The sequence below is a fragment of the Ovis canadensis genome, chromosome X, assembly GCF_042477335.2.
Source record: "Ovis canadensis isolate MfBH-ARS-UI-01 breed Bighorn chromosome X, ARS-UI_OviCan_v2, whole genome shotgun sequence".
NCBI classification, from domain to species: Eukaryota; Metazoa; Chordata; class Mammalia; order Artiodactyla; family Bovidae; genus Ovis; species Ovis canadensis.
This window is the reverse complement of record NC_091727.1, coordinates 106,415,246-106,438,513: the sequence shown is the minus strand read 5'-3', so window position 1 is coordinate 106,438,513 and position 23,268 is coordinate 106,415,246. Positions and strand designations below refer to the sequence as shown.

The 23,268-nt window shown below is 43.0% G+C and overlaps 2 protein-coding genes across 3 annotated transcripts in view; one reads left to right on the top strand and one right to left on the bottom strand.

Annotated features, from left to right (window-relative positions):
• The window catches only part of LAMP2 (lysosomal associated membrane protein 2), a 47,558-nt gene extending 34,438 nt beyond the window's left edge, over window positions 1-13,120 (top strand). The window contains exon 9 of the mRNA XM_070292057.1: window positions 12,867-13,120. Within this exon, the coding sequence (XP_070148158.1) occupies window positions 12,867-12,961 (95 nt within the window). The 3' untranslated portion in view covers window positions 12,962-13,120. The remainder of the gene's footprint in view (window positions 1-12,866) is intronic.
• LOC138931165 (testis-expressed protein 13D-like) lies at window positions 11,844-14,827 on the bottom strand. 2 transcript variants are annotated; one of them, XM_070292059.1, is made up of 3 exons: window positions 14,153-14,827; window positions 13,785-14,032; window positions 11,844-12,966 (listed from the first exon to the last, which is right to left on the bottom strand). In XM_070292059.1, the coding sequence occupies exons 1-3, from the start codon at window positions 14,767-14,769 to the stop codon at window positions 12,923-12,925; spliced, it is 909 nt and encodes a 302-aa protein (XP_070148160.1). In that variant the 5' UTR covers window positions 14,770-14,827; the 3' UTR covers window positions 11,844-12,922. The 2 variants fall into 2 exon arrangements, with proteins under 2 accessions (XP_070148160.1, XP_070148159.1); XM_070292058.1 differs by having other exon boundaries at window positions 13,785-14,827.
• Between the last annotated feature and the right edge of the window lie 8,441 nt (window positions 14,828-23,268).

The window sequence follows — 23,268 nt, the reverse complement described above, 5'->3', positions numbered from 1 at the left end:
GAACAGTAGCAACTTTTTATGCATGACAAAAATGCAAGAGGAGAAAAAAATTAAAATTAGAGTAAAAAAGCAAGTTATTGTTCGATCATAAATCACACCAAATACCACATTTGTTATGTACATGAGATTTATAAAGGACCTTAAAGACTATTTACTCTATACCCCGTAATTTTTACAGGAGAAGTGCCTTCACTGAGGTTATATATCTAGTGGACAACAAAAGCATTATTACCATTTTTATTTAAAAGAATCCCAATGAAATCTAATCACTCAATAGTAAAACTGGTTTAAACTTGAAACTATGAGATTAGCATTGGACACTTTGAGTTTCTGTGCTAATTACTTCCAGTAAATGATATATGACACCAACTTTGCTTAAATATTTTTGAAGGTAATGTTAGCTTTTTGAATGCCTCCTATTTTGATCTGTTTGCTATTTTCAAAGCCTAAAATCTCCTTGGATGGGATCACAAACATGGGAGGAAAAGAGAAGGGAGTAAACACTTGTTGACCTTCTGATGTGTATCAGATATTTTAGAAATATAATTGTTTTTAATCCTCAGATACCTTATAATGTAGGTATTATCCCCCTTTTATAGATGAGGAAAGTGAAGCTCAGTTTAAATTACTTGACCAAGGTCCTTTAGCTAGTGCTTGAAGGAGTCAAGATTTAAACTCAGTTCTGTCTCAATCCACTCAATCCAGAGCTCAATCTACTGCACGTGCACACAGCCTTCCTGGTGGTCCAGTGGTGTCCACTGGATTCTGCTTTTATTCCAGGCCACTGCTCAGCAAAAAATAATATAACCTGATAGTTACCTAATGCTTGTATGAAAAACATTATATTGCATTTTCTTGATCATAAATCCTTTTTAACTTGAATTTTATTACTCATTCAGAATTTTTATATTTTCACGACAGTTATGGCAAGGTAGGAAGGGAGTGGGGAAATACACAGGTGGTGGTTTTATTCTTTTTTCCTGTGGTGCTATTAGACAATTCAGCATAAAGTCTTCCCATAATAGGCAAACACAATTCTTTTTTTTTTAAATTTATTATTATTTTTTTAATTTTTATTTTTTCTTTATTTTACTTTATAATACTGTATTGGTTTTGCCTAAGCACAATTCTTTGTTTCAGACTCTTTCCTGTTGTCCCCTTAACAGTTTTTGTACTGAGGAATTAGGTGTGAATAAAGATGAAGTGACAGTGAGATACAGGAGGATTGGTTAGTTGGAAATGTTAATATTTGGGTGGATATAGTAAAAATAGATGGGATAATGCTCTAAAAGACTAACCTATGTACACATTCAAAATGCTTGTTTCTTGTTTGCTTGTTTCTGCTTAATTGCATTCCTTACTAATTTCCTTTCCTTGCTTTCTGTCTCTTTTCTGACAGCTGAAGAATGTTCTGCTGACTCTGACCTCAACTTTCTTATTCCTGTTGCAGTGGGTGTGGCCTTGGGCTTCCTTATAATTGTTGTCTTTATCTCTTATATGATTGGAAGAAGGAAAAGTCGTACTGGTTATCAATCTGTGTAATCAATTAAATTTAGTAGGTTCTTTTATTTTTATTTTTTGGCTATGAGAAGTTACGTCTTCCATTGGCTAAAAGCCAGGAAATGCTGTGCAATTGTTTGGGATATGCAGATTAACCTCAGTGAGTTTGCTAACTAACTTGGGCATGAGTAGCACTCTTAGGACCAATTTCTGTTTGTTTTTTTTTTTTTTTTTCTATTTTTTTGTTCCTTTGTAAAAGTGTAATTGAAAGAAAAATTGTGGCTTACAGTATCTTTTTTAGTAAATAATGATTTTAAGCCTCTGACTCCAATTATGAAAGCATTGCTATTGAAGGGTAATTTTATATGTTGCAGTTACTTGTATTTTGCCTCTTTGACATTATTTGCAAAATCAAAGCTGTTGGAGAATTTAACTTGCTTCAGAAAATAAATTCAAGAACATAATGGAATTCATTTTCATTGGTGGCAAACATAAAATTTGGTTTGTCATCAGACTTAGTTTTCCCAAGATTATTTAAATCTTGATTTTTCTGCTAGTTAGAAAGGAATGTTTTCCCAATATTGTATTTAATAGCAAAAGTCTGGCTGTTTTCTTAATTACAATTAGTGGCTACTCTATTTTAACAAGGACATCTTTTTTTTCCTACTAGAGTTTGGAATATATTGACTATCTCAGACTTGCCATTTATGCTGAAGGTTGAAGTAAGATCTACAACCCTTTTTTTTTAAAGGTGTTCATACCAAATTTTTTTGCCGTACTGCACAACACAACACGCGGGATCTTAGTTCTTCCACCAGGCATTGAACCCTTGACCTCTGCAGTGGAAGTGCAGAGTCTTAACCACTGGACCGCCAGGGAATTCCCTGGGTTATTTTTTTTTTTTTAGAGTTATGAATTAAAAATTTTTTTTCCTCATGGAGCCTTACCTTGTTCAGAAAGTTACTTCATCCTCCGCTAAAAAAGAACAAGACGAAGCTTCATTTTATGTGCCGTCTGCACTCTCGTCCCCTGTATGAATAAGTTCTAATTGATAAATTTTTAATGTGTTGGTTTCTTTTTCTTACAACAGCAAGTGCTAACTCTAGAAACTAGTGGGCCCTGAAGTATCATCAGTCAAATGGCTGCCTGGCCAAAGCTGGACCAGGAATATTCTGTAAATTTGTTGATCTTGATAACAGACTTGTATCCCTGTAGGGACCTCTGATGGCTCTGGCTGCTAGAGTCAGATACTAGAGGCCTTTCCTCCCAGTGTCTGCTTGATTGGCCAGGCTATTGAATCACCCTGTGATTTGGAAGCACAGTGCTGTATCTCTCTAGTGTGCAGCTTTGCACACGTGTGATTCGTGTGATTCCCATGAAGACAGATGCTGATTTTATCAAGCTATTTTCTCTCATGTAACTAAAAAACAAGCATCTTCCAAAGATCTGTCTTCGCTTTAAAAACTTTCTTGGATTAAAAAATTAGGCTTAAACCTTAAATAAAGTTTCTTATTAAATCCAAGGATAAGATCCCCATCTACCTCTCAGCACAGTGCAGATGCTCTCCACTGTGTTGCTGCCATTAAGTGATGCCAGAACTCCGCCAATAATCGGGACTGGAAACTTTCATTAAAAAAAAAAAATTCATCAACATCTTTCTTTACTGTCTTTACATGTGCACCTCAAAGGCATATATTCCAAACTGGAGTAGAAAGTCAGAATGCTCAACTACACTTCCCTTAGAACTTTCTAGTTCTGACTCGCAGACTTGAGCTCTCCTCGATTTGCTAAGTATATAAAGAATGTTTTCTTCTAAAATGGTTTTTTTTGTATGTGTGAAAACAATTGATTAGCTGTTATTTAGTCAGAGTGATGGCACCATAAAGAACAGTGGCTTTGTTTCAATAAATATTTTTGAGATGATTGTCTAAAAGCCAGGTTATTTAAATCAGCTTGTGACCTTGCCAGGTATATGGGTTGGAAAATTCAGATACATTTAGAAGTATGGGTTCATTTAAAAGTTTTCTACCTGTTGAGTAGGAGACTAACATTAATTCTTCAAAGAGTATCATGGTTTTATCTTAGATAATTAGCAAATGTTTAATTCTTGAGAATTAAGATTAATTAAAATATAAAATTATCAGATGGTTAGAACAAAAACTGCTTCAATTCCAGTAAAATACAGGAAGCCCCAAATCTATGAACTGAATGAGCTCAGTTCATTTTTGTTAGTACAACAGTGGATCAGATAGTGGGGCTTTGAACTCATGAATATAAAGAATTATTTTCACCTGAGCTTCTTTGGAAGAACTGATGCTTGCTGCTACCTAAAGTTTTGGATATATCAATATAGTGAACTAATTAATACCTACAAAATAAAGCATACTGTGGCACTCCTGTTTCATCTGATATGTGTGAATTTTAGATCGGTGGATTAAAATACAATAAAGATCATTCAATCTATATTACTATGGGTAACTTCATTTTTATTCCATGTTCTCAGTATTTAGAGGTTGGATTGGTTTGTATAACTGAGTTCCTCAAATTTTTGTCTCTTGAATTGTCAATAGGACTTACATAATCTCATAGGTCTGCAAATTTACATAGGGCAGTCATTAAGGCATTAGAACCTTTAATGTAGACATCTCAAATATGGGGACCTATATGGTCATGAAAATTCCAAGAAGATATTGAAAATAAAATATAAAAATCAAATTTAAGAGCTTCATAGTAATTGTACTTTTAATATGTATATCTGTCTGCTTCGATAAACTATTCACTGTTGAAATTGGTTCTATTCTGAGCAAGATAAACACCTCAGGGATATGACGAGCAGAAGAGGAGCTATCCATTTTCTGAAAATTCCTTTTGAATTCCTGATAATCCAGTCTAATGCTCAAATGTTATATGACTGGATTAAATGGCACACATTCCTTTTTACTTGAGAGACATTTTTGGTGGGAGAAGGAATTGAACTTAGCATCTCTCCATAGTTCTGAGTAACAGGGTTTCATTTTCTGATTGTTAAATGTTTAATGGGCTTTAATTCAGTCAAAAAAATAACCTTACCTTGCATTTGTGGGACTGGGGGCGGGGTCGTCTGTCTTCTCTCAGCTGAATATATTTCATAACTCTGCACCTCACAAAACCTCTGAAAGAAGCACTTTATAGATAGCAAGTAGAGTGTTTCCATATATGTTGCCATCTAAAAAGTCAATGTGGAGGTCCATCTCTTTTAAGTTCAGTGTGTATACTGTTAAGTGCTAGAACAGCCTTTAGAATTATAAGGAAATGTTTTGCTTTCTCTTTGCTGTTACTGTCTTTTTACTGTATTTTGATGGCAGTGTAAATTTGAGTCCCTCTGTTTCAAGAGAGTGTGAACAGGAAAAATCTTGGCATCCAATTCATTTTTAGTAGGAAAATGCAGCTATAGTTTTATTGGGCAATTACAGTCCTGTGCACTTTATACACACATTTCATTCACTTAATCCTCACAGCAGCTCTGAGATTGAGTGCTATCGTTCCCAGTTTCCAGAGATAACTGAGGTTTGAGCTGTTATTTAACAAAAGTCCCACAAAGAGTAAGTGATGAAACTGACATTTGAACCCAGTTCTGTCTGCCTTCAAAGATTGTGCTCTTCACCACCATGCATCTTGGCTTCTAAGAAAGAATAGATTAAAAAGAAACATACCTTACATTAAATGGTTACAGAAATCTGACCCCTATAGTCTTCTGTCCTGCATGAAGTCACCCTATAAATGTTCTTCAGTATTCTTAAAATAACTTTAGTTCAGCCCAGTTGAAGCGAAAGTGAATGTGGTGGCAGTGTGCATTGTGAAAGATCAAACCAAGGCCAGTTTGTGCTGCACCTCGTTAGAGATCTTAAGCCCTGAATGTCACTGTTTTTCAGAGTAGCCTCATCTAGTTATTCTGATCACGTATCATTATCATTCTGTCCTCAAATTGTTCTGCACCATGAATCATTCTGATCGTGCATTAGTGTGTTTAAGAGACTAAATGGATCTGTCTCCTCACTTTACCTAAATTAATGTCATCCCTACCCCCCAGCCATCCCTTAACTTTAAGTGCAGTGTAGCCATGACACTTGGCAGTCCTTGCTGGGTGGTTCTGAGCCCCAGTATGCAGTTCCTCCCACTATCTAGAGCCTTTCTGAGAGGGCATTGAAACGTGTATCAACCATAGGTAAAATAGAGAACCAGTACAAGTTTGATACATGAAGCAAGGCACTCAAAGCTGGTGCTCTGGGACAACCCAGAAGGATGGGGTGGAGAGGGAGGTGGGGGGTGGTGTTCAGGATGGGGGAACACATGTATACCCGTGGCTGATTCATGTCGATGTATGGCAAAAAACAGCACAATATTGTAATTAGCCTCCAATTAAATAAACAAATTTTTTTAAAGAAATCCTCATTCACATTTGTTGTTGGTTGCTCAGTCATGTCCAGTTCCTTGTGACCCCATGGACTGTAGCCTGCCAGGTGCCTCTGTCCATGGGATTTTCCAGGTAAGAATACTGGAGTGGGTTGCCATTTCCTTCTCCAGGGGATCTTCCTGATCAGGGATCGAACCCATGTCTTCTGCATTGCAAGCATGTTCTTTACTGCTGGGCCACCGGGGAAGCCCTTATTCACCTCCTTATTTTCCAGCCATAGTGTGCAACTCTTCCGCTCCCACCTTATCTGCTCTCCTGTACTCCCTCCTCTCCAGCCATACTGGCCCTCTTGCTACTTCTCAGAGACTCTCAGGGTGTCTTCCCTTCGAGGCCCTTGTGTTTGCTCCACCTTCTGCCTGGAAAGATCCCCTAGCTATCCTCACGGTTCATCCTCTAGTCCCATTTAGGTCTCTTCAAATGTCACCTAGTCAGGGAAGCATTCCTTGACCACTCTATAACTCCAGTGTTCCCCCCTACACCACTTCCCATCCCCTTTAGTCTATTTCACTTAGATTACTTCCACCCGTTACCATTTGACATACTATTTATTTTACTTGCTAATCTGTATTTCATGTATGCTTCCCACTAGAAGGTAAACTTCATGAAAGCAGGAATCTGCAATGTTTACTAGGCTGTTCCAGTCTCTAGTGCCTGACACACGGTTCACACTGAATAAATATTTGCTGATGGATAAGTGGTCATTTTTTGTAGTAATAACTAAACACTAACTCCTTAATGCCTGTTTTACTCAAATCTAAGATGCTATCGGTTGTAAGATAAATACTCCTTAAACTGTGAGAGGCCTACTGTTTTAAAAAATGTGAAAAAAATGTACATCTTAGAGTTGATATGCATCAGGCACTGTAGAGAGTACTACTCCTGCATTATAACACCTACCATTAATCCACTGAATGCATCTGGGATTCAGAGCCAAGCCGTACGCATGCTACCATTACAACTTCCCCTCAGTATGACATACTGCTTCTTGTGTCATCTTCAATTCCAAAAACAAGTCTGGCGGCTGTGATTTTCCATTTTAAAGCAGACAGTATTTAATATTCATGTTTCCTTCTTTTTAAATGCTACATAGCATAGCATGGCAGGTATATCAGAAAAGAATTTGCATCCTTGTTCTTGACACACAACAGGGTGATAAGTAACTTGGACAAGTCATTCAACCTCTCTAAGCTAAGGTTTCTCCATTTGTAAGATGGAGATGGTACTGTCTTCTACTTACTATCTTGTAGGATTTTAAAGGGAATTAAGAATGCCACCAAATTTACAAAGTAAGCTCACATAAACATGAGCTTTTAAAAAATCATATAGGTTGGAATCTTTTTGCTAAAGATGAAAGATGTCACATGTTTAGACAAGATCATGGAAAGAGGAAGTGAAGAGAGAATGAAAAGTGAAAGTGAAGTCGCTTAGTCGTGTCTGACTTTGCAACCCCATGGACTGTAGCCTACCAGGCTCCTCGGTCCATGGGATTTTCCAGGCAAGAATACTGGAGTGGGTTGCCATTTCCTTCTCCAGGGGATCTTTCCGACCCAGAGATCGAACCCGGGTCTCCCACATTGTAGGCAGACGCTTTACCGTCTGAGCTACTAGGACAGGCAGAAGAGAGAATAGGGCTGAGATAAAGCCTTAAGGAGTAGAAATCTATTCAAACTAGGTTATAAAAAGAGCAATGAATTACGAAGTGATTGTATAAGTCTCACAGAATCCAGTGGAAGAAGTACATTTGAGACTCAGGAATAGAGTTAAATTATAAAGCTTCAACTGAGAATGTAACAGGTGATAACTACTAAGAAAATTTAGAAAAAAATGAGTGATAACTTTACTGCATTTATTAAGATGTGTTATAAAGCTCAGATCAAGTGTTAGATGGATATAATAACAGACCAACAATTCAATGGACAACATATACACACACTGTATTTGGTATTTGATAAAGATGGTCCTTTCAGATCAGTGGGGAAAGACTGGAACATTGAAAAATGATACTGAGCTACTAGGTTGATTATTTGGGGGAAAAATACATTGAGACCTACCTCATAAGTACCAATACTTATGTCAAATTGCCACCACACACAAATTTAAAAATGATCTACAAACAAGGGAAAATACTTGGCATCCTAATTATGACATAGGGTTAGGTTAATATCCTTACTATCAAATAAAAGCAAGGTGAGTATTCCATGCGTACACTTAGGACATGAATAAATCATGACAGAAGAAATACGAATGGATAAGTAATTTCAAAAAATACTCCATCTTTCTATGTAAGCAAAGAAATGCAAGTCAAACTAAGATCTTTCAAACTGGTTAAGATTTTTTAAATGATTATATTTACTATTAGGTTTTCTTCTTGTAGCTCAGCTGGTAAAGAATCCACCTGCAGTGCAGGAGACCCATTGGGAAGATGGAGAAGGGACAGGCTACCCTCTCCAGTACTCCAGGGCTTCCTTGGCGGCTCAGCTGGTAAAGAATACCTGCAATGTGGAAGACCTAGGTTTGATCCCTGGTTCAGGAAGATCCCCTGGAGAAGGGAAAGGCTACCCACTCCAGTATTCTGATCTGAAGAATTCCAGGGATGGTATAGTCCATGGGGTCGCAAAGAGTCGGACATGACTGAGCGACTTTCACATTCATATTTATTCTTGGGCATGGTACAGAAGACTCTGCACACTAATATTGTTGAGAGTGAAATGAAAATTTGAAAACAATCTAAATGCCCAGTGAGAACTCCTTAAGTACAATAAATTGAAACGCTGACATGACAGCATTTTACATGACCGTTTAAAGTTACATTCTCAGATAATTCAGATATGAGACAATGTGCCCTACTGCTAAGTGAGAAATAGATGCAGGAAAGGAATATGTACTGAATTAATCTGTTTTGGTAAATAAATCTCTATGTATCTGTAACTGCTCTGCCACCCAAAAAGTGCTTCTGTCAATTCCTGTATCTTCTGCATGTGGGGTACAGAGCCCACCAAGAAGGGATCCAAATTTGAGTCACTACTTTTACAGTTGAGGAGGCTTCAAAAAACATAGGTACCATATTGTGTCTTGGTGTATATAAATATGTGGTTCTCAATACTCTTAAGTGTGTGTGTATGTAAAGTAAATACATTATAAACAGTAGTTACCTCCAGGTTTGGGGATTGTACGTGGTTTCAATTGCTTTTCCTTCTTCTGTTGTGGTGAATCCAGTTTACTTTGACAGTCAGAAAAGACCTCAGGAAAATAATTTCCCAAGAGAGTGAGTTATGAATCTCCTTGGTTCTCTCTTGCATCTTGCTCATAAATAAGGGTTGACTCGGTGAGAGAACAAAGCCTCCACTCCTGCCAGATATCAGGGCTCTGCCCTCATTTGAAACTTGTTCTTATTAGAGGAAACTTGAACATTGCTCGCTAGTCTGGCTAGCTGGCATTTGCCATGCACTGGGTACAGCTCTCACCTGTAACAAGGGTGCAGCACACCTATCATGGAGCGGTCTTTTGTTGCCTCCTGCACCACCTGACGGAGAAGGCGATGGCAGCCCACTCCAGTACTCTTGCCTGGAGAATCCCATGGATGGGGGAGCCTGGTGGGCTGCAGTCCATGGGGTCGCAAGAGTCAGACATGACTGAGCGACTTCACTTTCACGTTTCACGCATTGGAGAAGGAAATGGCAACCCACTCCAGTGTTCTTGCCTGGAGAATCCCAGGGACGGGGGAGCCTGGTGGGCTGCCATCTCTGGGGTCGCACAGAGTTGGACACGACTGAAGCGACTTAGCAGCAGCAGCGACACCTGAGCGGGGCTTCTCCCCATCCCTACACTCGCTGCCTGCAGAGGCCCCCGGAGGAAGGGTCAGCTTGGAGCCACTATTTCTGCAGCTGTATGCAACAAATGGGAGTGGAAGTGTTCATGGCAAGGGGCTCTGTGGAGGTGGAGTGGGGAGCGTAGCAGCCACCCTATGCTGCTCCGCTTTCTGCATCACTCTCCCTGTAATTTTCAGCAGGCTGACACCCCTAGAAGCCATGTCCACACTCCTTCCAGCACCTTCTTTTGTAGCATCAACACTCCACAACAACCAACCCTGACTCTTTGGGCACCTCCACTCACTTCCCTCTCCACCAGACTGGCTCTACGATTCAGAGTCCTTCCATTATAGTCAGATACATCCAGCAAGGTATTGACAGACCCTGTTAACTGCTAGTAACTGGTAAGGGTACAAGGTTGAGGTTCTGATATAGCAGAAAGGGCATGGAGTTCAGTGCCAGACGACTGGGGTTAGAACCCACGCTTGACCAACTCCCAACTAAATGACTTTGGGTAACTTACTGAGTTGCCACATTTGTTAAAATGGGAGTAAAATATCCTCCTTGAAGAACTATTAACAGAGGCATCTATTATACCTATACTTTACAGAGCTGTCACCAATGAGAATAGCCATACAGTGTCACATGGTGGCCACTCTGTGGTATGAGAAGTCACACCATGGGCACCCTTTATACCCATTACCCCATCATCACAGAGATCCTAATGGTGGGGGAAGGGAGCTGACACTTTTTGGGGATCAGAGAAATTCAGTAGCTTGTTTTAGGTTACACAGCTAGTAATTGGTAGAGCAGGTGTATGAGCCCAGTCACCCAGGCTCTTAAACAACTTAGTGCCTTTACCTGCATGTGTCCAGCTTGGGCACAGCCAACCTTAATGATTCTGGCCAAAGATTCATGCAGGTTGCTATAGAAAAAAGTCAGCCCTGAAACATTAGGTGATTATATTGAGCTACAGAAGAGTTGTACCTGGAGAGTCTGGTTTCTTACAGTTCTACAGACATTCCAATGGACATCAGTGTGTTGTGGAGCCTTAAGTGAGCCAGCCATAATGAGATCCAGGGTGATTTGTTCCCATTACACTATGGGTACAAACAAAGGTACTCAAACTTTAGTAAGCACCAGAAACACCTGTTAGACCCTACCCCCCACAACTTCTGGAGTCAGGAGGTCTGATGTAGAGCTTAAGAATTTGCATTTGTGATTAAGTTCCCAGTTGATCCTGATGCTGCTAGTTCACAAGCCATACATTGAGAACCGCCAGATTAAAATGTACTACAGTATTCCCATCTCATCTGTGCCCTGTCCTCCCAGAATTCCAGGGAGTAATCAGCATACACTAGTGTATCACAAAACCAGCCTCCAACCCAGAAAACTTAGCTTTGTGATGATGCCCTCGACGGTCCCCTTCCTCCCCAGCACCTTCCCAAATAACCAAGGCCTCCCAGTCATCAGGACCCTGGGAGCGAGGATGCTGGTGGGGCAGCTTCATGTCTTTTCTCTGCCCTATGTGTCTCTACACCAAGCAGGGAGCCAGACTCCACCCCTTTTGCCTCTGGAAACATTTGCCACATTAGCCAACTGGCTAAACCTGGCTCTTCTCCAGAATCCTGAGCACCTTGATGGGATTGTGCATAGGAGGGAGGGGAGAGGGCCCTGCAGGGCATAAATTTCTGCTCAAGGCACTTCTGGGAGACAGGGCCTCAAGGAAATGGCTTCTTGGTGCAGACAGGGAAGCTGGACACATCCCAGCCTCCGCAGAAGCCCCCTCCTCACCTCACCTCACCTCTCCTCTCGTGCCCCATGGGCCCAAGAGTAGCAGAGAAGCCCACCTTCAAGGAAATGGACAGTGAGGGGAGCAGGGACAATTACAATGGACTGAAGACCCCACGGAAGTCCCTCCCCCCAGTTCTTGAGTAACCCGCAGGAAGAGCAGGGGCCCTTCAATAGCGAATGAGATGGCATTCTCTAGTCACCTCAGTGGGATGGAGCGAAGAGGCAGATTTAAACCACTTCTGAGCAAACCTGCCCCTCAGTACACACAACACAGAAGACACAGCAGGTAAGTGAATACTCTATTACTAGTTAGAAGCAGAACACCTCTGACAAATGCTGATCCTGGTGAGCTGTAATCTCCTGGGGAAACTTGAGGACACCTCTTATTCAGACTGGAGCCTGAACTGACTTCCAGCCCCTGGGCGGACCCTGGCTCCCCCTGGCTTGCAGCAGCTGCCTCAGAGGAGCAGAGTGCCTGAAGACACCAAGTGGAAGAGAAAGGCCCAGGGGCATTCTCAAGAGTGCCTAACCCAGTCCAGTTCTATTTTTAATCTAGTTCAAGAAAGCACAATTCATAGCACAATGCCTGTCCTAGAAAATACATGTTATTCTTCATCTACTCTTGACTGAAGAAGGGCTTGGGATGGGAGAAGCCTGAGGCGGAGGGCTTGAGTGTGTAGCAAGACAACCCAGTGGTCTTTCAGAAAACTAGGAAAAGTTGCCCTTCTCAGGGGGGAATCAGCAGGAGTATGAGAAAAGTCCTGCTTGTACTTTTGTGAGGCTACATTCCCAATATATGCCCCTGCTCATTTATTTCCACTGGGATTAATGTGATGAGCAGTTCAGTCATTCAGATTCTTCCATGAAAGTCTGATTTTGCTCCCAGAACTGTAGAAATAAATCTTGACTTTATTTCAATTGGATTTACTTAAAAGCCACACTATATGTAAGGCAAAGAAGTCATACCTGGTATAATTGGTATGCCAAATTAGGCTCTCTCCTGTCATGTAGCCTCTTTCATCCAATTGAATTAAAATGTGTGCACCAGATAACAACATACAGTAGTAATTCCTAGTACATGCTGACAAAAACTGCTTGTTCAATGAATTAATGAATGCAATTTGACAAACTTGCTAAATCCCTAAAATTTAATACTACATTCCCACCCCTCTTTGAAACTTTGTCATTCCCTTTTCCTCAACAGATGCATTAAGCTTAACAAAATCTTGTCTGCCCTCCCTTGTTACAAGATGTGTGTCAGAATGTCTTCTTTCCTCTGATTCTTCATTCTTTTTTTCTGCTCCACCCAGCTGACATCTCACTGAGGCAAAGGCTGCTGAGAGCTGGAAGGGCATTTCGTGGTGATTCACACATACGGAGCTGGACTTCCTTCAGCCTCAGATGAAGATCCTGGAGTTTAGAGACACAAAGAACAGGCCCAAACCAATGAATGTTATAAAAACAAATCAAGGAAAAAAAACAAAACAAAACAAAAAAACAAATCCAGGAACAAATATGAACATGGCTGCAGTATACAGCATAACGATAGTATTCTCAAGGAAAAGCAGTGTTCCTAGAATAAAATGTATCATGTTCTAAAAGCACTGTTATTCTCAGCCAAAGACCTGGTATCATGGGGGAGAGGGGCTAAGAAGAATACAGGAAGGAGAAAAATAATGTTTAATCACATCAGCCCATATACCTTAAGGTGTCAACCGATCAGTAGCAGCCATCAACAGTCCACCACCTGTGAATTTAAATGCCATTGGAGAAATTTTCCTTTAAAAATTAACATATTCATTAGAACCTCATCTTTCTTTGAAACAATACACATATACACACGTATACATGTATAATATGAAAGTAGGGGAAGAGATCCATATGTAGAATCATGTTGTGTTAAAATGGTTATGGCTCATTGGTAGGATAATGAAAATTTTTGTTTGATGGATTTTCAAATTTTCTATGATGTAAATAAAAGTTTTTGATCAGAAGGGGACCTCCAGAAATTGATTTCTCTTTAGAATATGTCTCCATTCTTTTTCTACATCCCTGAATTCAGTGAGGAGCTTCTTTGGGGCAAGACTTCCCACTTCAGTTAGTATCTAGATTTTTTTGCATTCATCGCAAGCCAAACATCAGGAAAAGTTAATCCCATTCTGTACTTTAGGCAGTCCCAATCCCTCCTCCTGAGGATCCCTCTTCCTAGGGTTTAAAGGCTTTCTTACCATCTGGAGTCCTGGGCATCTGATCCTGAGGTTGTTGATTCATTGAGTCATCTTGGAAGTACCCCACAGGGCCTCCGAAGTGGGGACCTTCCCCTTGGCCTTCGATCCTCTGGTCCCACGGCAGGGCTACCTCTTCCTGGGACACAACTACAGGCCACAAAGCAGGTGCACACATCACCCCAGCAGGCATCTGGGGGGGCGGGTATGCTGCTGCTGCAGCGGCGGCTCCTTCGGCTTCTGAGAGTACCCTAGGTGGGGGAGGCGGTGGGTATGGGAAGGGCATGGGGTATGGCATGTGCCCGGGGCATGGCACGGGGGCTGGGGGTTGAAAAACCTGGGCCCAGGGATCCTGGGCTTCTTGCTCGTACTGCACACCGCCTGCCGAAGCATTCTGCGCCTCCTCCCTCTGGGCCTCCAGCTGTCTGCGCTGCGAGGTCGCGACCAGCAACTTGTTGCGCTCCTCAGCGGTCAGGGGCCACGTGTCAGCCCGGAGCTGCGGGGATCGAGAGCTGACTACGACCGCCTGGGACTGCCTCTCGGCCTGCAGCAGCTGCCTGCGCAGGGCCTCGCGCTCGCTCAGCGCCTGTTGCAGGTCTTGGCGCGTGCGGCGCAACTGCATGATCATCTGCTTATGCTCCTCGCGCAGACGCTGCAGCTGCGAGGCCAGGGCCCAGGTGGCCGTCTCACGCTCCTCCACCTGCTCCTGCAGCCGCTGGACGCGGCGGGCCTGTTGCTGTCGCTGCCTCGTGGCCACCCGCACGCTCAAGGCCAGTGCGCTCCAGGCACAGGCCCTCTTGAGGTTGCGAGGCATATTCAGGTCGGCCAAGACGGACTGCAGCTCGTCCTCGATCTCATTCCAGGGCCGCGAGCGGTAGGTCATGTAGAAATCTGGGCCGCCGCCGTTTCTGAGTACTTCTTGGTTGATGAACGTAACTACGTCGCTGTGGCGAAAACCGCTTCTGGGATCTTCGCCGTCTAAGGCCATGACCTCCGCGGCCTAGTCTGCGGAGACGCAGCAGCTCTGGTGGGCGAGGGCCGCTAAACCGATGCGCCTCTCAGCTCCTCACTCAGTCTTTCAGCCCTAGCTCAGTCCTGGCCTCCTCTTTCGCCTCCTTCCCTCACACCCAAGAGTCCCCTAACAAAGAGTGGGGTTACCGGCTCCTCACACCACGTGACGCATCAGAGCTGTGGGCTTCGAGTGAGGCTGCAAGGCATGGTGGGAGCTCCCGTCCTCGGCATGGCGCCCCCTGTATGACGGGAAGTGGGGCGCCTGCTCCTGGATCCATCGTGGACACACTTTCCTTGGCACATCGCCCCCTACAGGGCGGGCTGGCTAGTAACTGCAGTGTGCCGCACAGTGAATTTGCATTCCCAAGAGATTCTGAAGCACCCGGATACTGAAGAATTTCGAATCTGGGAGTCAGTTGAGTGGGCCGGGCGCGGGGGTCGGGGGTTGGGGTTGGGGTTGGGGTGGGGTCTTTTGGTTCAGCGCCCTCTCGCTTTACGTCAGCCGCTATCTCACATTTTCTATATGGTTTCAAGCTGTCTATACTCTTCCCTGATCCTAAAGCAGACAGCCTTGGAGTTCGGCTAGTCAAGAAAATCAAGTGGTTGAGCCATGAAGCCCCTTGGTTTTCCTTGCTGAACCCTATCTTCAAGCTCTAGATCCCAGTTCCTCCTATTCCTTTTTCTCAGGGACTTCATTACGTCTTCCCACCCCTCCCCCCACCCCACCCCCCTATTTCCTGCATCTCAGCCAGGCTGAACCACCCCTGTGCTACTGGGTATTTTTCTCCCAGACAGCAAGCCTGTTCAGGTTCCCTGTGTGCTTGGAATAGTTTCCTCCCTCTAACCTATGTCCTGGACTTTCTTCTCATTAGAATAGTCTATACTAGGTCCACTTCACTGTGCTCCCTTTACCGCTCAACCTGCTGCACTTTGGTTTTCACCCTACAAAAACTTGAGTGAAAAATCTCTGATAAGGTCACCAGTAGTCACTATCTCACTACAAAAGCAAGTGGATACTTTGATAGTTTTTATATGATTTTTTTTTTCAGTAGGCTTTGATTCCGGAGAAGGTAATGGCATCCCACTCCAGTACTCTTGCCTGGAAAATCCCATGGACGGAAAAGCCTGGTAGGCTACAGTCCATGGGGTCGTGAAGAGTCGGACACGACTGAGCGACCTCACTTTCACTTTTCACTTTCATGCAGTGGAGAAGGAAATGGCAACCCACTCCAGTGTTCTTGCCTGGAGAGTCCCAGGGACAGGGGAGCCTGGTGGGCTGCTGTCTCTGGGGTCGCACAGAGTTGGACACGACTGAAGCGACTTAGCAGCAGCAGCAGGCTTTGATTCTTTTGACCATTCCCTCCTTGACACTCACTCTATCCTGTCTTGCTTTCTGTGACATCAAATTTTTCTGATGCTCCTCCTGTCCTTCTGGCTTATCTTTCTGTTTCTTTCGACTGTTTGTTCTTCTCTGCCCATGGCTCCAAAGTTAGTCTTTTCCCAGTTTTGTCTTCAGACCCCTCCTCTTCATTCTGTATGTTCTCCTTGAATGAGCTTATTCACTCCTATATTGTTATTTTATTTTCTCAGGACTTCAACCCCATCAGCTGTAAAATGGGAATATAGGTAGGAGCTACCTTATAAGGTTGTAAAGATTAAAATGTTTAGAATATGTTAATTCTTATTGCAATGATTACATAATTGCTACTAATAGAAGTCATAATAGTGGTAATGGTGGGGTGATAGTTTTAACAGTCTATGCCCAGTCGCAGCCCCAGATCCTGTCTGGTTATATATATGCACGTATATGTAGAGAGAGAGTTGATTTATAATATTAGTTTCAGGTATATAACAGTGCTTCAACATTTTTATAGATTATATTCCATTTATGGTTATAAAATATTGGCTATGTTCCCTGTGCTATACAATAAATATATCCTTGTAGCTTATTTATTTTATACATAATAGTTGGTACCTCTTAATCCCCTACTCCTATCTTGCCTTTCCCCCTTCCCTCTCACCACTGGTAATCACTAGTTTGTTGTCTATATCTGTGACTCTATTTCTTTTTTGTTATATTCACTAGTTTGCCTTAGTTTTCAGATTTTTTAGATATAAATGATAATATACAGTATTTTACTTTCTCTGACTTATTTTACTAAGCATACTGCCCTCCAGGTCCACCTACGTTGTTGCAGATGACAAAATTTCATTCTTTCTTATGGCTGTGTAGTATTCCATTTGTGTATGTGTGTGTGTGTGTACCTCAGATCTTCTTTATCAGTTTGTCTGTTGATGGACACTTAGGTTGCTTCCATATCTTTCCTATTGTAAATAATTGTAGGTAATGCTGCTATGAACACTGAGGTGCGTGTGAATTTTTGAATTAGTGTTTTCATTTTCTTTGGATATATACCAAGGAATGGAATTGCTGAATCGTTTGGTAGTTCAATTTTTAGTTTTTGGAGCAACCTCCATACTATTTTCCATAGTAGCTGCAGCAATTTACATTCCTACTAACAGTGTACTGCGGTTCCCTTTTCTCCACATTCTCACCAATACTTGTTGTTTGTGGCCTTTTTGACAAAGGCCATTCGGACAGGTGTGAGGTGGTAGCTCATTGTTTTGATTTACATTTCTCTGATGATGAGCACCGTTGAGCATCCTTTCATGGGTCTGTTGGCCACCTATATATCTTCTCTGGAGAAACTATTTAGGTCTTCTGCCTATTTTTTGAATGGGTTGTTTTTTGCTGTTGAGTTATATGAGCTATTTATATATTTTGGATATTAACCCCTATTGATCATATCATTTGCAAATATTTTCTCCCATTCAGTAGCCTGTCTTTTGATTTTGTCAGTGATTTCCTTTGCTGTACAAAAGTTTTTAAGTTTAATTAGGTCCCATTTGGAGAAGGCAATGGCACCCCACTCCAGTATTCTTGCCTGGAAAATCCCATGGATGGAGGAGCCTGGTAGGCTGCAGTCCATGGGGTCATGAAGAGTCGGACACGACTGAGCCACTTCTCTTTCACTTTTCACTTTCATGCATTGGAGAAGGAAATGGCAACCCACTCCAGTGTTCTTGCCTGGAGAATCCCAGGGACGGGGGAGCCTGGTGGGCTGCCGCCTGTGGGGTCACACAGAGTCCCATTTATTTACTAGCTAGAGCTAGTGCCAGCCTGCTGGTAGGTAAAGCCAGGTCCTGGGATCTCTCTACAGGGCCTTGCAGGGGGGGAGGGGGGGTCCCAGAATTGGTTCCTGACACAGCTGGCAGCAAGACCCAGTGTCTTGAAGCTTATATTGACCTGCTTATGGGTGGGACCAGGGCCCAGTCGGTCCTAGTGCTGGTTCTGTCGTGCTGGTGATTGATCTGGGTCTGTAGCCTTCAGGCCTATGGTTTTCCTGGGGCTAGTGTTCACCTGTGGGGAGTGAGGCTTGTCTTGAGGCTAGAGGAGGCTTGCTGGTGGGCAGGGCCTGGACCCATCTAGTACTAGGGCTGGAGCTGGCCTGCTGGTGAGTGACTTGGGTACATAGGTTGGAGGGGCTGTGATTTTCATGGAGCTAGTGGCCTCTTGCTGGGCAGGGTCTGGGGTTCTGGGGCTGGTGTCTGCCCACTGTTGGGTAGACCTGTGTCCCAGGATCTCTGGCCACAGGAACCTGATGGTCCCTGATCTATTACACGTGCACTGGTGTGTGGGGCCTTCTTCTGGGCCCTCTCATGGGCAGGGCCTAGTCTAAGGGTGGCTGTGGGCTCAGAGGATCTTAAGGCAACCTGTCTGCTAGTGCATAGGGCTGTGCCCCCTCACAGTTAGTTGCTTGGCCAGTGCCCCCTCACAGTTAGTTGCTTGGCCAGAGGTATCCCAGTACTGATGCCTACAGGCTGTTGGGCATGAGTGGGGCTGGGTCCCGAGGCTAATAAGCTAGACAGAGGATTCCAAAATGGTGCTTGCCAGCACCAGCGTCCACATGGTAGAAAGAGCTCTCGGAGATGGCTGCCACCAGTGTCTGTGTCCCCAGGGTGAGATATAGTTGCCTCTTGTCTCTCCAGGAGATTCTCTATCAGCAGGTAGGTCTGACCAAGGCTCCTTTCAAATTAGTGCTTCTGCCCTGGGTCCTGGAGCATATAAGATTTGGGTGCACACTTTAAGAGTGGAGTCCATTTTCTCCAGTCCTCTTCATCTTTGGAAATTGAGCGCAGCTGGCCTTCAAAGCCAAACCTTCTAGGGGATCATCTTTCCCCATGCAGGACCCCTGGACTGGGGAGTCCAATGTTGGGCTCAGACCTCTCACTCCTTGGGGAGAACCTTTGCAGTCATAATTATTCTCCCTTTTGTGGGTCACCACTTGGGGGGATGAGACTTGACTATATTGGATTCCACCCTTCATACCCCTCTTGTTGTGATTTCTTATTTATATCTTTAGTTGTAGATTATCTTTTCTTGTAGGTTCTGGGCTTTTTCATTGATAGGTGTGCTGTAAATCATTGTAATTTTGATGTGCCTGTGAGAGGAGATGAGCTCAGGGTCTTTCTTCTCTGCCATCTTGGCCCAATCACACAATTTTATTTTTATAAATTTATTTTATTTTATTATTATTTTTGGCCACACTGTGCAGCATATGGGATCTTATGTGGGATCTTAGTTCTCTGACCAGAGATCAAATCCACATCACCTGCAGTGGAAGTGCACAGTCTTAACCACTGGACCACCAGGGAAGCCTCTCTATAATTGAGAATTCTGCTTCCATCCACCACAAGTCAAAGTATTCCCAGCCTAGACATCTCTCTTAAACTTAAGATCCATACATTTTTCTTCCCTTAACATGTAGCTATTGAACACATATAGAGTCACTTTTTGAAAGTAAAATTGAGAGATGTTATAGATTGTTTGGATGGGGGTTGTAAAGATTAAGAGGAAAAAAAGGAGACAAGGATGACCCCTAGTTTTTAAGTTTGAGCAACTGTTTCGGAGATGTGGTTTGTGATGTCTTTTAGTGACCAGACTAGAGATATCAAGCAGGCCTTCTGGGATATACAGGTTTGGTACTTAACAACCAAGGACTTGAATGAGATCTCCTAGGGAGAGAGGAGAACAGAAAATAGAGGACTGAGTCTCAGGGCACTCCAATTTATAAATACACAGTTATAGAATAGTCAGTTATTAAAAGCACAAAAATGATTCTGTGGTAATTCCTATTTAACCTTTAACACCAGGTAATTATGATGTATGCCATTTCAACCATAGAAAAATATGGAAAACTCCCCAGATCATTTTGCATAGCCATTATCATATAAATTCTGATGACAAAAATATAGTACCAAAAGGAATACTATTGACCCATCTCATTTATAAATATAGCTGCAAAGAGATTGGACCAACATTTATATGTTACTTTTGGTTCATATCCAAGAATAATTCCTTGTTGTGAGATTCTTGTATTATATATGAAGGAGTATAATAACTCTTAAAAGTGTATTAAAGATGCATATTATAAGTTAAAGATATATATTCCACACCATAGAAAAAGATGGGCAGCTCCCCAGTTCATTTTGTGAAGTTGATAAAGCTAATAGCCAATCAGAAAAATAGTGTGCAAGTTAATATTGTATAAATATACTGCTGCTAAGTTGCTTCAGTCATGTCCGACTCTGTGCGACCCCATAGATGGCAGCCCACCAGGCTCCGCTGTCCCTGGGATTCTCCAGGCAAGAACACTGGAGTGGGTTGCCATTTCCTTCTCCAATGCATGAAAGTGAAAAGTGAAAGTGAAGTCACTGAGTCGTGTCCAACTCTCAGCGACTCCATGGACTACAGCCTACCAGGCTCCTCCGTCCATGGGATTTTTCAGGCAAGTGTACTGGAGTGGGGTGCTATAAATACACTGACCCATCTGCAAAAATTCTACATATCTGAAAATGGACAGTATCAACATTCCTAGGACAGCAAACCCTACTTTCTTCCTTGCTAACAGAACCTCTACATTGCTTAGTCAGTGGCGTATGAACCCTGGGCAGGGTCTTGTGATTGACTTAGGGGTGGACATGTAACCCTGTGCTAGTCGGTGAGATATATCAGGAAATTCGCTGGGAGTTTCAGGGAAAGATTTTCCTTTGCGATTAGATATAGGACCAATAAAGTGAAAACCTTTTACCACGAGCCCTCATCCTTAGGATGCCAGTATGGGGTTGTGTTGTTTGCAGCTGCAGCAGTTACCTTGAGACCAGGAGGGGAGACATGGCAGACATATGTTGTGACCATCATGTAGGATGAGCCTCCGTCCCAGATTTGGTCCAGATGTCCAGACTGATGACATCACATGCACAGTAAGAGGGTTTGAAAATGTTTATTCTATTAAGGAGCTTTCTGGGGAGAACAGCCAGACCTCCCAATTTGGTCTGAAAATGGCTTGAGAGAGCAAAGAAAGACTGACTGGGGATTTTGGTTGTAGTTAGAGTTGGGACTGTGGTGACAGCTCCTGTGTGTAGGTGGGGGCTTGTGGTTTGAAACTCTTGCCATCATGAAGGGAGAAAGCACTGAGGCTTTCTTCTTAGCTTTCCCTGATAAGGGGGTACAACGGGAGAGTGAGGGTTGAGGTCTAAAAACTGTCTGCAGTCAAACATCAAAAAGCAAAGTCAGATTCTTCATGATAATTCACCCCAATGTTTGAGTGATGACAAAAGTGTACGACACTTGATTTAATTGAAGTTGATTATGGCACTCTATGGTGGCCTGAGGGCTTCCCAGGTGGCTCAGCAGTAAAGAATCCATCTGCCAATCAGGAGACACGGGTTTGATCCTTGGGTAGGGAAGATCCCTTGGAAAAAGAAATGGCAAACCACTCCAGTATTCTTGTCTGGGAAATCCCATGGACAGAGGAGCCAGGAGGCATGAGAGAAGGTTGCTAAAGCTTCTATTTGTGAAAGGAGTCTAGCCGGAGGGCACTAATGAGAGTGGCTGTTGTATTGCAATTTTGACAGAATCTAGAGCCTTTGTTGGAAGGGGCTCCATTCAAGGTGGGCTGATTTGCAAATAATTGCATAAATGGGCTAAAGGAAAAATTGTAAATAAGGAGTATGTAACCGCCAGAACCCAAAAGGCCTAAAAGATACTGGGCTTGTTTTAATACTGTGGAAGTTGAGAATTCATAACTATTTCTTGACAGTGTCAGGTATGGAGGGGTCCTCTGTTTACCAAATAATTTTCAGGAATTTACAGAGGTAGTGGGGTCTTGCACTGTTTGTGAGGCAATGGCCTAGCCCCCTTTTTGAGCTCCCTATGTGATTGTGTTCATCCTGAATCAATGTGCCTAGTGAATAGCCTCAGAGAAGGCAATGGCACCCCACTCCAGTACTCTTGCCTGGAAAATCCATGGACGGAGGAGCCTGGTAGGCTGCAGTCCATGGGGTCATGAAGAGTCGGACACGACTGAGCCACTTCTCTTTCACTTTTCACTTTCATGCATTGGAGAAGGAAATGGCAACCCACTCCAGTGTTCTTGCCTGGAGAATCCCAGGGACAGAGGAGCCTAGTGGCCTGCCATCTGTGGGGTCGCACAGAGTCGGACACGACTGAAGCAACTTAGCAGCAGCAGCAGCAGCAGTGAATAGCCTCAGAGGAGGATGTCAGGAGTATAAAGCCATATCTGTTTGCAAAGATTGTGTGCAATGGCAAGACTGTTAATGTGCTCCATAGATAACCAGGTAAAGGTGTATCATGTACCTTAGGAGGTGAAGGCAAACTACAGTTGAGAGACTTTTGAAATAGAGACTGAACAGAATGTATTAGTCAAATCTGTTACAGAAAAATATCTACCATTTGCTTGGACAGAGTCAGTAGTTTCAATAATTTTGAGTATGGAAACCTTAATGGGTGTGACCACAGCACTGAGGCTACAACAATCTACTGTGGGGCATCATTCATTCTTTTTTCACTTGAAAGCCTTTAATAATTAATACTAAAAGTTATACATTTTTCTTTACTCACTTAAGACTTATATAACATATTCTTTTCCGTTGGTGGATAATTGCTTCATAGTGTTGTGTTGGTCTCTGCCATACATCAACGTGAACCAGTCTTAATTATTGTTGTTGTTTGCTGGCTAAGTCATGTCTGACTCTTTGCAATCTCTTGGACTGCAGCACGCCAGGCTTCCCTGTCCTTGACTATCACCTGGAGTTTGCTCAAACTCATGTCCATTGAGTCGGTGATGCCATCCAAGCATCTCATCCTCTGTTGTCCCCTTCTTCTCCCGCCTTCAATCTTTCCCAGCATCAAGGTCTTTTCCAGTGAGTCAGTTCTTTGCATCAGGTGGCCAGAGTATTGGAGTTTCAGCTTCAGCATCAGTCCTTCCAATGAATATTCAGGGTTGATTTCCTTTAGGATTAATTGGTTTGCTCTTGCTGTCCAAGGAACTCTCAAGAGTCTTCTCCAGCACCATAGTTCAAAAGCATCAATTCTTTGGTGCTCAGCCTTCTT

Coding starts and splice junctions, on each gene's coding strand:
- LOC138931165 (XM_070292058.1), bottom strand. CDS start 14,769: ATGGCCTTAGACGGCGAAGATCCCAGAAGCGGTTTTCGCCACAGCGAC. Junction 12,967..13,784: donor GATGCCCAGGACTCCAGATG/GTAAGAAAGCCT, acceptor TCTAAACTCCAG/GATCTTCATCTGAGGCTGAA.